The 15,755-nt window shown below is 33.7% G+C and overlaps 1 protein-coding gene and 1 pseudogene across 1 annotated transcript; both read right to left on the reverse strand.

Annotated features, from left to right (window-relative positions):
* Positions 1-8,091: 8,091 nt before the first annotated feature.
* Positions 8,092-9,191, reverse strand: LOC148046092 (olfactory receptor 12D1-like; annotated as a pseudogene).
* Positions 9,192-12,213: 3,022 nt separating this feature from the next.
* On the reverse strand, positions 12,214-14,355 carry LOC148046093 (olfactory receptor 12D1-like). The gene is made up of 2 exons (XM_087714504.1): positions 13,455-14,355; positions 12,214-12,263 (listed from the first exon to the last, which is right to left on the reverse strand). The coding sequence occupies exons 1-2, from the start codon at positions 14,353-14,355 to the stop codon at positions 12,214-12,216; spliced, it is 951 nt and encodes a 316-aa protein (XP_087570630.1).
* Between the last annotated feature and the right edge of the window lie 1,400 nt (positions 14,356-15,755).

The raw sequence follows: 15,755 nt of genomic DNA on the forward strand, positions 1-15,755 counted from the left end.
GATTTTTCTGTGTTAGTTTATTGTTATCACCTATGTTTATGTATGTATGTATGTATGTATGTATGTATGTATGTATGTATGTATGTATGTATTTATTTATTTATTTCAAATATTTAAATTTATATGCCACCTATCTTGCCTGGAGACCACTCTAGGCAGCTTACAGCATTTATAATTTCAGATAATTATCCAATGATTCAAAGCTAGTTTAAAGATAAAGATAATAAAATAAAATAAAATAGCTGTTCTTGGTGTTTCTTCTGAATGGTTTCAATTCTAGCTGAAGGAAAGATGAGACCTAACATCGGAACAAGAGAGAAATGCAGAGTTTTCCTTCTTATTTTATAAAAAATTTCATTGAAAAGATCTTGTCTATTGGTCTGATAATAAAGATAATGGATTGAGATGAGTTCATAGGCTCTGGCAATATTTATTTCTATATAATTATTGTCACCATCTCTCATTGTTTTTCCAAAACTCAACAATCAATGTGGCAAATATGAAGGGTTAAGGGGGATATTTGAACAATCTTAATCTGGAAAAAATATTGTTGAATCATTTTTAATATTGTTTTATTTCTGTTGCTACTAGAAACACCATATATTAAATGAGGGACAATTGATGACACCAAGTTTTTTTTCTCCAAACTGGACTCCTTTTTTGAACTAAATATGCTTACCAAATAAATTTCAGTCCATGTGACAGCTTTTTTGAGCCTTGTTTCCTGCTATTACTAGTTCCACTCCATCCTATCTATCTTGATTTTGCTATAGTTTTATGTTTGAGCAAACATTGAGCAAAATTGGAATACAATATTGAAAACAAATTATATACACTTTAATTTTGTACCACAGATATCCCAAGATACTACTGCTTTCATCAAATGATGACAGCAGTGTTTCCCATCATGCCAAAAGTGCTGATTATTTTGTATGTGTGTGAAATATCATGAACCAAGGAACATATTTTATGTCAAGATGGCTCAGTGATACCTTAGTCAGACTGATACCCCCCATAATCTTCATACAATACTAATATGAACCCAGAGAGAATAAAGAAAATGTCTCAGTATATTTTTAAAAAGTGCACAGAAAATATAAATGGAAAATTTAAAAGTTTTCATTTTTTAGAACACCATTACTGGCTCTAAAAGAAATTTGGTCATATCAAATGCCTAGATGATAAATCTTTGTAGACTACGATGAACTCAAAGGAATAATGGGTTACTACTAACTAATTATATTTAGGTTTAGATTTAATTGTATTCCAGAAAATTTTCATTAGGTCAGCAAGTAAACAGCAATTAAATATATTCTTATAGTTATAATCTCCAATTAGTCCAATATTTATCATGACATTTTTGAACTGAGTGCTGCTTGCAATAATGTGTTATTATGCACATGTTATTGTTAGCTTCATTTAATAATACAAAACCCTTCAGAAAAAGCACAAAATTTAGTATAATTAAGATTTGGAAACACAATAAAAACAGATTGCAATTATATTCTATTAGAATACTTCACAGACTATCAAGCAATGTCTTACAATTTTGACAACAGCTAAAATGTTTATAATATATCCAGCTTCACAGAAAACCATGAAGCACATAAAGAGTTAGGCATTAATAAACCCATAAAGGCAAACCTTGATAATATTAACCTATTTAAATACATAAAGGCAATAACAAACCTTATAAGAATTGGAAAAAAATATTATACGACATACATAAATGCAAATATATAGATAGATATGTGAGTAGACACAAATGTTACATGATTTTAGAGTTCTGTTTTGATATTGTTGTTTGTTGTTTTTAATCTGATGTTAGCCATAAAGAGTCACATTTGAAAAGTCATATATGGAGAGAGAGAGAGAGAGTTTATTCTGCCTAGTATAAAGCATCCAAAAGACAGAACAACTAGATTTATTGATAGCATTAGTTTGAATTAAGCAACTAGTATACTCCATAGATACACAGTGTATGACTTTGATTCTCCCTCCAGCCCTTCCTTCACTATTTTATCTATTTTGGTATACACCTAGATTGATCTAATGCTCACATACCTGTAAATTGTACAGTTTTAAACTATAAATGTGATTGAAAGAAAAATATTTAAAATAGAAATCTCTGGAATAAAACACACACATATATGTTTTTACTAAATATAAGTCATACCTTGATGATACTTCTTGCTCAATTATGTAAGGTTGATAACTAAAGATGAGAATGGTTTGAGAGGAAATAAATGGATATTTATGAAATCTATCTATCTATCTATCTATCTATCTATCTATCTATCTATCTATCTATCTATCTATCTATCTATCTATCCATCCATCCATCCATCCATCCATCCATCCATCCATCCATCCATCCATCCATCCATCCATCCATCCATCTATCTATCTATCTATCTCAGAGCACAATATATCTTCAACAATTTTTAACTTTGCTTCTGTATTTGGTTTAAATATAGTATTTATTGCACATGGGAAGAAAATACACACACAGAGACACACACAAAACTCATATGGGGATACATCTACAGAATTTAAGAACATAAAGAAGTATTTCAATCGATTAATACTACTTAAACATAATTTTAAAGGGCAACTCCATTTTTCTAAGTGATTTGGGAGAAAATAACTTTCCTGTCCATCATCAAATTTAGAAATTATGTTATGCAATCTGGTTAGGGAAATAAATAAATAAATAAATAAATAAATAAATAAATAAATAAATAAATAAATAAATAAATAAATAAATAAATAAATAAATAAGGTAGATGCATCATATCTTCTGGAAAACAAATATATGGACATTATACAGCTCAGAATGAAAAGCATTGGTATCATGTTATCATATAATCTCCAGGGATGGTGGGGGTCATGTTTACAAGAACCAGTGTCTAGCAGGCTTTAGAGAAATAGTATAGATTTAAATGCTTTTTCTACTGCATATTTGACCATTTTATTTGAGTTTCAGTCTGTCATAACCATTTTCAGTCACACATTATGGACAAAGAGAAGTTTCCTGATTAAATATCAAACCTCATGAAAATGAGGTGAAATTATGCAAAGTTGCTTTGACTATAACTTCAGAATCAAATGATAATCTGATATTCCTAGATCATGCTAGATTTATACATGATATCTATTGCATAATTTTCATAGATTAATTTATAATGCATTATCATACAGACATACATTTTTTTTTGCCTGAAAGATTTAATTTGTTTGGAAATACAAAACTGTTTGAATTGTAAGGTTTGCTCAAATTACAGAATGGAAAGGAACTTGGACACTTCCTGGGGGCGTGGCCTGTTGCCGAGGAGGGCTCCACCGAGCTCCTCAGAGACCTGGTCTGTATATCTAAATAAGATCATAGATAGCACCCCTTTTTGGCTAAGAAAGGGGCAGGGAGGATAGCTCCGTAGACTAGGGTCTATTCGTAAGCCACAGCCTTTTTTTTTTTGGGCTGTGGAAGAGATTAGATCCAGCCGAAGCGGAGCTTTTATCTCCGGCCAGTTCTTCTCAGCTGCCTTTTTTTTTTTTGGCAGCCCCAGACAGGCTAGCCCCCCCCAGGACAAAACAAAGTTTTTTCAAGCTAGAATTGATACGGGAGGGTACCACCCCTGTGAGATTTATGCTTTTATTACTATCTTAAATACCAGCTCCATTCGTCTTAAAGACTTCTTTGTTTAAATAGACTTCAAAATGGCGATTTCTCTTCGTGGATGATTACTGGATGTACTTAGCCGGGTTTATCTTCCTGCAGACTGCTCCTTAACAAAATAAACTCTTTTTCTTTGGAAATAGAGGGGAGTGAAGCGCTGCTTACTTGTTTATTTATTATGGCACCCAGATCAAAGAAGCGTCTTGCTACAAATGTATCTAAGGAATTTAAAGAATCTTTTCTGGAAACACAGCCTTTGTCTCCTACGCCCTCTACTGGAGAAGTCTTAACACAGGAATATCTCTTTAAAATGTTTAATGCCTTTAAACAAGAAATTCAGGAATTTGTATTGCAACTTTATGATGATTTAAAATCTAAAGTTAATCAAATGAAGGCGAATACGTTTGCAGCCGTGTCTGCCCTCTCAGATTACTCTGCTGAAATAGAGAACAAATTGGAAAGTCTGGAGAAGGCTAATTTTAATTTGACTACCAATATTCAAATTTTACAAGAAAAAATTAGAAATAACGAAGATCAGCTTATGATGTTAAATTTTAACAGGAAGGCATCTGCAATTAGAGTCAGAGGATTCCGTGAAAAGGAGCAAGAGGATTTGAAACAGACCTTTGCTGATGCCTTCAGCCATGCGCTGGGAAGCCCGGGACTTAACTTTGATTGGCAGATTCGGAAAATCTATCGCCAGAACTCATTGATAGCGGAACAGCGACAACTCCCGAGGGACATAATTATACATTTTTCCACAAAAGAAGCTAGAAATGCGATTGTGCAAAAGTTTCATAATAACGGTTTTCGAGTTGAAGGCCAGGACCTGATTGTTTTCAAAGATATTCCTTTTCAGATGTTGAAGGCAAGAAGGAATTACACCTTTTTAACTAAGGAGCTTAGGAGTCAACAGATTCGATACAGATGGGAGGCCCCTGCCGGTATTACAGTTACATTTGAGAATCAAAGATTTCGTCTTAACTCTGTTTCGGAGGCTCAAGATTTCTATTGTAGGATTCTGAAGGCGGGTCTTCCTGACGCGCTTGGAAGAGAGGAGAGACAAGCGGAAGGAGAAAGCAAACGGCTGGTCATGCGGCTGCAAGATGGAGGGGGCAGCCCCTCCTCCCTCAGAGAAGCAGAAGAACGCAGATCGAGAATTTAGATACTTCAAAAGACTTCCTAAAGTTGAGGACTGAATGGGGGTTTGAGACCTCTCTCCGGTAGAAAAAGTGGACTAATTTTTATCAGAAGGGAAAGCTGGGTGAAACTACTTTGAGCTAGATTCTAAAGTAACGTTAGCATAAATTTGATAGTGGTTAAAAGAATGCGGAACGATTTATGTTGTTTAAACTTTGTTAGATGGGACTATTTTAAAATAGAAGGTTAACTGACTCTTGCTGAAAGTATTATTTGAATATGATCCATGCTACTTAACTTTTATTTGAAGGGAAAGTTGGTTGTAATAGTTCTGAGTTACTTTTTAAATAAACGCTAGTATAAATTTGATAGTGGTAAATATCAGACAAGCAAGAGATGAGGGTAAAATGCATGTGGAATGAACTACGTTATTTGTGGTAAATATCAGACAAGCAAGGGAAGAGGGCAAAATCTACGTTGTTTAAAGCTTATTAGAACAGGAAGCCGCCTGGGAAGATAACTGTAAAAAGAATGCAGAATGACTTATGTTGTTTAAACTCTGTTAGAAGGGACTACCTTAAAATAGAAGGTTAACTGACTCTTGCTGAAAGTATTATTGGAATATGTGGAATGATTCATGCTACAATTCACTCTGAGTTATATTTTAAACAAATGCTAGTATAAATTTGATAGTGGTAAATATCAGACAGGTGAGGGATGAAGGTAAAATGAATGTGGAATGAACTAAGTTATTTATTATTTTGAATTACTGTTTGAAAAAGGGGTAAAGAAAGATTATTTACGTTGTTTAAATTTTACTAGAAGGGAAAGTTTGATTACTTGTCTGTAAAGTCATATTTGAATATATGGCATGAACCACGCTGCTTAAATTTTATTGGAAGGGATCATGAGGTTTAGGAAGGGAACGGGAGAGTCTACAGAAGGTTGGGGTAAATAGCAAAGAAGTAAGAGACGAGAATAAAATATAGATAGAATGATTTATACTATTTAAGCATAGATAAAGATGGGGGGCTGAGATCAATACAAGAGTGGTTTCTTTTTTTTCTTTTTTTTCTTTTCTCTTTTCTTTTTTTCCTTTTTTTTTTCCTTTCTCTGCTTTTCCTTTCTTTTGATATATACTTTTATTTTTTAATTCATATGTATACAAGATATTTTAGACAGAAGGTAGTGCCAGGTGTGGGCCCTGGGAAGTCGGGAGGATTAGGGATGGGGATTGTGGGGGGTGGGGTGGGGGGTGTTAACATAGTTTTAATAAGAACAAGAATGTATTTATATACGGTGGTTCTTTTTTTTTATCATTATTATTATTATTTTTTCCTTGGTTCATTTTACTTTTATCAGATCAAACAACACTCGAATAAAGGCATACACCAAGGAGGGAGGTAGAGGGAAAGAAGAGGGAGGAGTAAGGAAGGAGTAAGGGGAAGGTAAGGAGGGTGTCCGGGGAGTAAGGGGAGAAGGAAGGATTGAGGGGAAAGGGAAGTAGGAGGGGAGTGTTAGAGGGAGAAAGGAAAGTTGGAGGGGGTAGATGGGGTGTATGGAGGATGCAAGGGTGGGGTTGTGAATGATGAGTTGTGTTTTCTCTTTACTTGTTCGTTTTATTCCCTTTTTCTTTGTTTTTCTTTTTTTTCTTTTTTTTTATATAGTAAATACCCTGTATATAAATGATTGCAAATGGAATGTAAAAATTGAATAAAATATTTTATGAAGAAAGGAACTTGGACATCAATATTTGTTCTACTCGGTTTACTTTAAAATGTGGAGCAGAAACTATTTCTTGCATTTCATGTCAGGGAATATCAATATCAAATATCAACTCTTGCCAACAGTTGTCCAGAAAGGAATTGCTGAGTATGTAAGGACTTTGAACTTTTTATATCATTTTTTCCTAAATAATTATTGCCTCAAGTGCCTACAGAATTATATATCCTGATATCCTTCACCATAATGGTTGAAGGATAATGGATACCATAATGGATACTCCAAATATTGAATAAAAATATATGTAAATCCTATTGTCTAATATAAGTTTGTTTCCTACCATGCATAATGTTGCCTGCTGCTGATACTAGCTGATGATTTCCATAGCATCATCAACCCACCTCAGGATGACCATATAAAATTAAGTATTATAAGGAAGATGGTGGCATCACACTTCAAAGCCAACAGTTGACTTCACCCTGTATTTTCCAATTTTTCTCAAAAATCCTTTATTCCAGGGAAGGAGATATATGGCTGTCCATGGCATATAAAATCAAATATTATAACATCCTTCATATTTAAAAATTCTAATATGTGAATTGTATCATTTTGTTTGCTTTATTGCTTTGGGGTGGTAAGTTTGGAAAATTTTTACTACCTATAGTAAACTATTTACAATTATAATGATTTATATCACAATTTTTATTGGCTCCATTTGGATCTTTACTGATAACTAAGTTGAAAAAGGCACAATATGATTGTTAGGATTATAAAATAAATATTATCCAACAATTATCCAACAGGTTATATGATGCTTAATTTTTTGCACTGTATAGAGAGATTATTGCTATAATTTTGGAAGATGACTTTTTAAAAAATAACTTCATTTTGTGTCCATTATGGACAGCCATGGGCTTAAAATGTCAGCTCTGTCTTTTAGTCATTTCTTGATTATTATTTTCAAAATAACTTGAGGATATCCACAAAATCTCAATGTAAAATAATATATTTTATTACATGTAAATAACGAAGGGAAAGAATGATAGTGTCTCTGAATTTAAATTTAGCATAGTTGAAGTAGGAAAGATTTTACTTTGAAATAAGAATTAAATATCACGTATTAAAATTGGAGTAAATAGAAGATATTTCTCTGCTATATACTAGGTAAACCTGTGTGATTCTCATGAATTTCAGCAGAAACAAAAATAACACAATGCACAACAAAAATATTTAAATATCTTCCTTAATGACCAATAAGACATTTATTAAATTAAACATACTATAAAACATAATTATCTTGTATTAAATATCTTACAATTTTCTTCATATATATGAAATAGAAGAATTCAAAAATTCATTTCCAGACATACATTATGGGCATAGACATACATAGGCATAGACACACAGAAATCATCATTTCTTTCAACAGAAAGTGAACATTTTGTCTTTTTAACTTTATAAATAAATGGGTCCAAAACTGGGATAATTACACTATAAATCAGTGTTATTATCATGTCTTGTTGAGGGGAGATACTCACAGTAGAAGCATGTAGTTAAATAAATAGTGTAATATAGACTAAAGCTACTACAATTAGGTGAGATCCACAAGTAGAAACTATTGTTTGCCAACCATGTTTGGACTTCATTTTAAAGAGAAGGTAAGTAATAATATAAAGATGAGTGTATGAAGATAAAAGATAATATGGCAACACTTTTAACAATGGCTTGATGTCACAGATAAAGTGCTCAATTATATTTGGTCCAAAGAAGGGAAGGTGAGCAGTCATGACTGCATGCATCAAGGCATGACAAAAAGACCATAGATCAAGCAGCTATTGCCATTAAAGTATGAACATCTTTTCTCATGATGAGAGCATAGTGCAAGAGGACACATTTTGCAACATAGCAGCCATAGGCCATGATTCCAAGAAGTTTGCCTTCAGTACCACCCAGAAAAAGAAGAGTTGAATCATACAGCCATTGAAGAAGATGATTTGTAGCTCTATTAGAAATCCTCGTAGCAACTTTGGAACAGTTACTGTGGAATAGATGATGTCTAGGCAGGAAAGGTTTCCAAGGAAAAAAATGCATCAGTGTTATTAATGTCGTCTGTGAAGGCGACATTCAGCTAAAATTACAATCATAATAGTACCATTGCCTACTAATTTGGTCAAGTACAGCAGAAGAAAAATTCCAAAAATTACATACTAAAGTTCTAAATTACTTTTAGTCCTTGCAAGATGAATTGTTCCACCTTAATTGGAATAGTAAGGAATATCCTTGGATGGAACCATCAGTTTAATCCCTGCTTAGACAGGAAATACTATATTATTTCAGACAAATGATTCTCCAATTTCTTCATAGGGAATTCCATTGTTGGAGCATTCACAATTTCTGAGGCAATTGATTAATTATTCTATCAGGAAATTTATTCTTAGTTGTAGGTTGCTTCTCTCCTTTGATTAGTGTCCATCCATTGCTTCTTCCCCTTCCTTCAAATGCTTTGGATAATAACTTGGCAGCCTCTTCTTTGTAGCAAGATATCAGAACATTGCTATCATGTTTCCCCTAGTCTTTCTTTTCATTAAGCTGGATATACACAATTCCACAGCCATTCTTTAGATGTTTTAGCATCAATTCTCCTAATCATCATTGTTGCTCTTTTCTGTACTCTTTCTAGAGCATTGGTTCTCAACCTGTGGGTTGGGACCCCTTTGGGGGTCGAACGACCCTGTCACAGGGCTCACCTAAGACTATCGGAAAACATATTTTTGAACTGAGACATCAATTTTATGGTTGGGGGTCACCATAACATGAGGAACTGTATTAAAGGGTTATGGCATTGGGAAGTCTCTACATCATTTTTACATCATGGTGACCAAAACTGGCTGCAGTATTTTAAGTGTGCCCCTATCAAGACATTATAAAGTGGTACTAACACTTCACATGATGCTGATTATATCCCACTGTTAATGTAGCCTAGAACTGTTTTTTTTTGGTAACTGCAGCCCACAGCTGGCTACTATTAAAATGATTGTCTACTAGGATTCCAAGATCCCTCTCACAGTTACTCCTATTGAGTTAGGTATCACTTATACTGTACTTGTGTATTTTGTTTTTCTTGATTAAATTAGAACTTACTTTTTTCACCACTGAATTTCATTTTGTTAGATAGTGCCCAATGTTCAAGTCTGTCAAGTTAATTCTGTATCTCAAGCCTATCTTCTGGAGTGTTGGCTATTCCTACCAGCTTGGTGTCACCTGCAAATTTCATCCCCATCTATTCCCTTGTCCAAATTATTGATGAAGATGTTGAAAAATACTGGGCTTAAAACAGAGCCAACCTCACTTCATACTTCCCTTTATGTAGATGCAGTTCCACTGAGAATAATTAAAAAGGAGCCAGAAATTTGTAAATGTGAATAGAAATAATAAGTAAGTGTTGAATAATACTTTGCCAGTTTCTTATGGCCACAGAGGGGCATATACATTTTTGGCAACAGAACAATAATGAAATATTAATAATAAGATATGACTAAGAAAGAATAAATAAATATAGAACAAGCTACTTATCTGAAGAAAAACCCACTTTTGTCTGGGTAGAAATTAAGAGATGAGGCATTAAGTATTTAGCTCAATGGTATAATAGAAATACTCAAAACTCTACAATGGCAAAAACCATGCAAGCATTATTAAACCTTATTAGTAAGACATAATCTATCAGTCTACTATAAATTGGTCATAGAATGTTGTTTGTCATATCTGAGAACATAGAATGCTAGTCTAAATTAGGTGCCCTGGTCTAAACGCACATAATATTTCATATGGAAAACCTGTCCATAATTCTTCAGATCAAGTTTGTGGAACTTTATTTAATCTAAAACATGTTTCAATCTGCTCATTATAGCAATATCACATAAAGATTTCATAAACATGTTCTGCTTGCACATTGGGTATTAGAAATTATGGGATCAAATGATTTTAAAAATCACTATGGTCAATTTCAAAGAAATGTAATTGCTCATACATAACTATATATATAGAGAGAGGGCTGAAAGCCCTATGAAGCGGTATATAAGTCTACTGCTATTGCTATTGCTATTGCTATTGCTATATATATATATATATCTTCAAACCTGAGGATCCCAAAACAGCAAGGAGCCTACACCAGTGTAATATTCTAATTTTGACCATTCACATTATTGTTTTACTCATGTTTAATTAAATTTTTAAGTGAAGTTTTAATATTTTTTATTGTTTGAGATTGGCAGACATATGAACATGATACATGCATATATACATACATACATACATACATACATACATACATACATACATACATACATACCATACCATACCATACCATACCATACCATACCATAAGAGAAATTAATCAACAATAGAAGATAATTAGATAATCTTATTTAACAACCATCTTTCTTTACTAAAGCAGGGTGGTCATTGATAATATATGCCTATTTAATGTGTTTTAGAATTATTTTTAATGATTTCTTGATTCCAAGAAGTACTTCCAACAATTACACATGGAGACAATTTCAGAACCATTCAATAGTAGCACAAGGAAAATCATTATTGTGTTTATGTGCTCCCTATTTCTTCAATGCTGGTCCATGTAGTTGTAATCTATCACAGATGTGACATTATTTACCAAGTGTGAAATAATATTCATTCATACAGATTGAGTTCATGCAAATAGATAGCACTAGTGTAGAATGAATATAGCTTTGGATTGACCTTCTTCTGAGCCCATTCTTCTTGCCAACATTTTATTAACACTCTAGGTATTATTATATGTGACTTGGCATGGGTAGTGATGGTGGTTGCCTATTTATATGAAGCTACTTCTCCAAATATACTTTTATGGATTTGGGTAGGATGTGTTAGTTTCTTCTTTGATTGCTATACTATTATCTGATTAATTATTTTTGGTGATTACAATCTAGGTCCTGCTTACCCCAATGCAGGGAATACCCACATAAGTTTGCAAAAGAATAGCTATCCACTTACTCAACTATAGCTCAAATGGAACAATTCATACATAGTAACAACAAGAGAGAGCCACTTTGGTGAGATTGTTTAAATGCCAGGTTAGACACTGAGAGACCATGGTTTCTACACCCCCTCCCCTTTAGACATAAAGCCAGTTGGGTGATCTTGAGTCAGTTACTCTCTCTCTCTCGCAGCCCTAGCAGTGCCAAACTATTTTTGCCAAGAAAACAGTATGGGTTTGTCCTGATTGTCACCAGAATTAAAAAAAACTGACTAGAAGGTACCAAATTTCAATCTACATTAACACGGAAACCACAAAGAGGACATTAATTTTAGCAGTATTTTGACATGGACAAGTGAGTGTGCTTGTTTTTTGTATATTGTCCTATCAGGCTTTTGTGGATTGTCATCGTCTTCTTCTTCTTCTTCTTCTTCTTCTTCTTCTTCTTCTTCTTCTTCTTCTTCTTCTTCTTCTTCTTCTTCTTCTTCTTCTTCTTCTTCCTCCTCCTCCTCCTCCTCCTCCTCCTCCTCCTCCTCCTCCTCTTCCTGTGTTCTTCTTGTGATCCCTATCCTATCCTAGGATGCTTGCTATTCAGTATCAGCACACCACTGACTGGTTGCCACTCAGTCAAAATATTGGTATGTATTTTACAGGAAGTTCATGGTTAAGAATTTTCCAGTTTTAAAAATGGTACATTTTCATGAAGAATTTGTCAAAAAGAATACCTTAGTACTTCATTTAAACTAGTACAAACTGCACTCAAAATCAGATATTTGTTTTGTTAATATTCCTAATACTTCAGAAAAGATACTTGCACATGGTGGAAAGAAATAATATATCAAATAAATCTGAGGATAACATACCCAAATCAAATATCTATTTCTCCTAGATAATCAGATAGTTCATTTGTTTAGAAAATCTCTTGCCCAATCAAGAATGACATTTAAAAATAAAAACATTAATTATGTATACTTTGAGAAGCACAGGATAAACTATGACCACTTATTTCTTAAAACCCAACTAAATTTCATGTATTCCAGTAATTTTCTTGAGTTCATCAATTTTTTAAACATTCTTGGCTGCCACTGAAGAAAAGAAGGTACAGTCCTCAGAGTACTGTGCTCCTGTGTGGGTAATTTTTTTGAATTTGAGAATATAAATTATTTGTCCTTTCAAGTAAGTATATTTTTAAAGTCTAATGTTAATTTCCCAAGGCACTGGAATAGTACCACAAAGCTCTTCTTGAGTGATAATCAAAGCAAGTTCAGTCTGCAATGCTAATAGGCCAAAGCAATATAAATAAGAACTGTGGTGGAAGGAGTATACATAAAAACAATTTGGTAAAATATACCTACATTTAAACGAGTACTGGCAATTAATCATATGCCTAATCAACATTATTCAATTGCTCCTTTTTAGCTGGATCTTCAAAATTGATTACTGTGGCAAAATCAAAATACTTTTATAATTTGTTTTATTTCATTGGGTGATAAGGCCTTTTACATGTTTTTAAATGGAAAAAATATAAAATTGTAAATATTATAGAGAAGATTTTTCCCCATGTATTTTTATATTTAAACCAAAGATATGGTTGTCCAAGTTTTAATGGATTTTAGTGGAAACACAAAAACTAGAACCTACAACAGAAAAAATACATTTAAAATAGTTGCCATTTTTTTAAAAAAAGTGTTGTAAAAAATTAACTAGATTATATATTTCAGTATCTATATACACTTTGAGAATTTATCTTCACCAAAAAGTGTAAGTCTTTTTCCCAAAGAACTTTTTCAGTAATTATTTAACCTCCTAATTTCCCAGTGTAAAGATAAGTGAGTTTAAAACTGCAGAGAGTGAGAGATCATTTTCTTTCACCAAAAGTGAATAGCTTTCTGCCAAAAATTACTTTCAATGTCATTTTAACTTCCTGGTTTCTCAGAGTATAAATTAGTGGATTCAAAACTGGAGTAACTGCACTATATATGAGTGTTATTACCATGTCTCGTTGAGAGGAGGTACCCACAGTGGGAAGTATATAGTTGAATAATACAGGAATGTAGAGTAAAGCCACCACAGTTAGGTGGGATCCACAGGTAAAGAAGGCTTTTTGCAAACTATGCTGGGAATGAACTTTACAGAGAAGGAAAGTGATAATGTAGAGATAGGAGATGAGTATAAAGATAAAGGGGCCAATAACAGCACAGCAGGTTACAATATTAAGGAGCATGAGGTTGAGGTGTGTGTTTCCACAGGCCAAATTTAACAAAGGTTTGATGTCACAGAGAAAGTGTTCAATTATATTTGGTCCATAGAAACAAAGATGAGCAGTCATGATTGCATGCATCAAGGCATGGGAAAAGGCAATAGACCAGGCAATTATTGTCATTATGATACATGTGTCTTTTTTCATGATGAGAATATAGCGCAAGGGGTTACATATTGCAACATAGCGGTCATAGGCCATGATTCCAAGAAGTATGAGTTCAGTACCACCCATGAAGTAGAAGAAGAAGAGCTGGACCATGCAGCAATTGAAGGAAATGGTTTGTAGCTCTATTAGAAATCCTTGTAGCATCTTTGGAACAGTTACTGTGGAGTGAATAATATCAAGGCAGGCAAGATTTCCAAGGAAAAAATACATGGGGGTCTGAAGGCGAGGTTCAGCTAAAACTACAATTACAATAGCCCCATTCCCCACTAATGTGGCCAAGTATAACAAAAGAAAAATTCCAAATGCTACATACTGGAATTTTATATCATTCTTTAGTCCCAACAAAATGAATTGTTCCACTTTGGATTGGTTCAACATAACTGAAAAGGAAGCATAAAGTAATAAATGTGGATGGAAACAACAAGTATCGATTAATGTTTCTTATGAATAGAAAGAGAAAAGTATCTAAAAATAGAGATATGTCTGAGAAATAAAGAATAGAAAATAAGCTATTTATCTGAAGCGAAGATCACTTTTCTCTTAAAAAAACATGCTCAGAGAGCACTAAGAATGTTCCTAAAGTAATATCTTTATATCTCTAGTAATATGTAGAGGTCTACAGTGGCAAACCATATGCCGACATTATCAGTCCTTATTAGTAAGAACTATAACTCCATAATATTGCTTGTCATGTATGACAATGAAGGATGATATTCTGAATTTAGTGCCCCTGAAAGATGTACATGTGCAAAAACACCAATCTCGCATTCTACCAATTTATTTTGTGGAGTTTCTTTCAATCTGAGATACTGATTATACAATGGGTACAAAATCACATATCATATTTTCAGTTACTAGAAATTATTGATATGTGATCTTGGAAATCACTATGGTTAATATCAAAGAAATATAGTTGCCCTTACATAGCTCAAAATAGGTGTTTCATTCATCAGGCCTGGGGATCCCAAAGCAGCAGGAAACCTGCCCATTAGCTGCACCACCACCAAGAGCCAAGGTGGCGCAGTGGTTAAAATGCAGCACTGCAGGCTACTGCTAGATCAGCAGGTCAGCGGTTCAAATCTCACCGGCTCAGGGTTGACTCAGCCTTCCATCCTTCCGAGGTGGGTAAAATGAGGACCCAGATTGTTGGGGGCAATATGCTGACTCTCTGTAAACCGCTTAGAGAGGCCTGAAAGGCCTATGAAGCGGTATATAAGTCCACTGCTATTACCATGTTTAACATTCTGACAATAGTTCTCTTACCATCTTGTTGTTTACTGTTAAATTACATATTTTGAATCATTCTATAATATTTCCCATGGTTTTCTCTGTTATGTTGCTCAGAATGATATGGGCAGCAGTATAAATTTTATAACTAAATAGTTACATAATATTATTAGGACAAACTAATCTGAAATTGGGGAATATAGCTAGCTAATCTTATTTAACATACATCTTTATTAAAAGAGTGTGATCATCTATCACAAATGCTTATGTAGAATGTGTTAAAGCTTATTCTTGGTCACTTTTGGACTTCTAAACTGTACTAGTGACAATTACTGTAAATGTGCAGACAATTTTTCAAACATTCAATAATAGTACAAAGCTAATGTATTGTTGTGTCTGCGACCTTCCTACTGCTTCAATGCTGGGCCACCCAGTTGTGGTGCACTAGTTAGAATGCAGTACTACTTCTGCTGACTGCTGGCTGCCTGCAATTTGGCAGTTCAAATCTCTCCAGGTTCAAGATTGACTCAGCTTTCCATCCTTCCAAGGTT

Source organism: Thamnophis sirtalis, unplaced genomic scaffold (genome assembly GCF_051295495.1).
Source record: "Thamnophis sirtalis isolate CommonGarterSnake01/CBP01778 unplaced genomic scaffold, rThaSir2_p1.2 scaffold_4, whole genome shotgun sequence".
Lineage (NCBI taxonomy): Eukaryota > Metazoa > Chordata > Lepidosauria > Squamata > Natricidae > Thamnophis > Thamnophis sirtalis.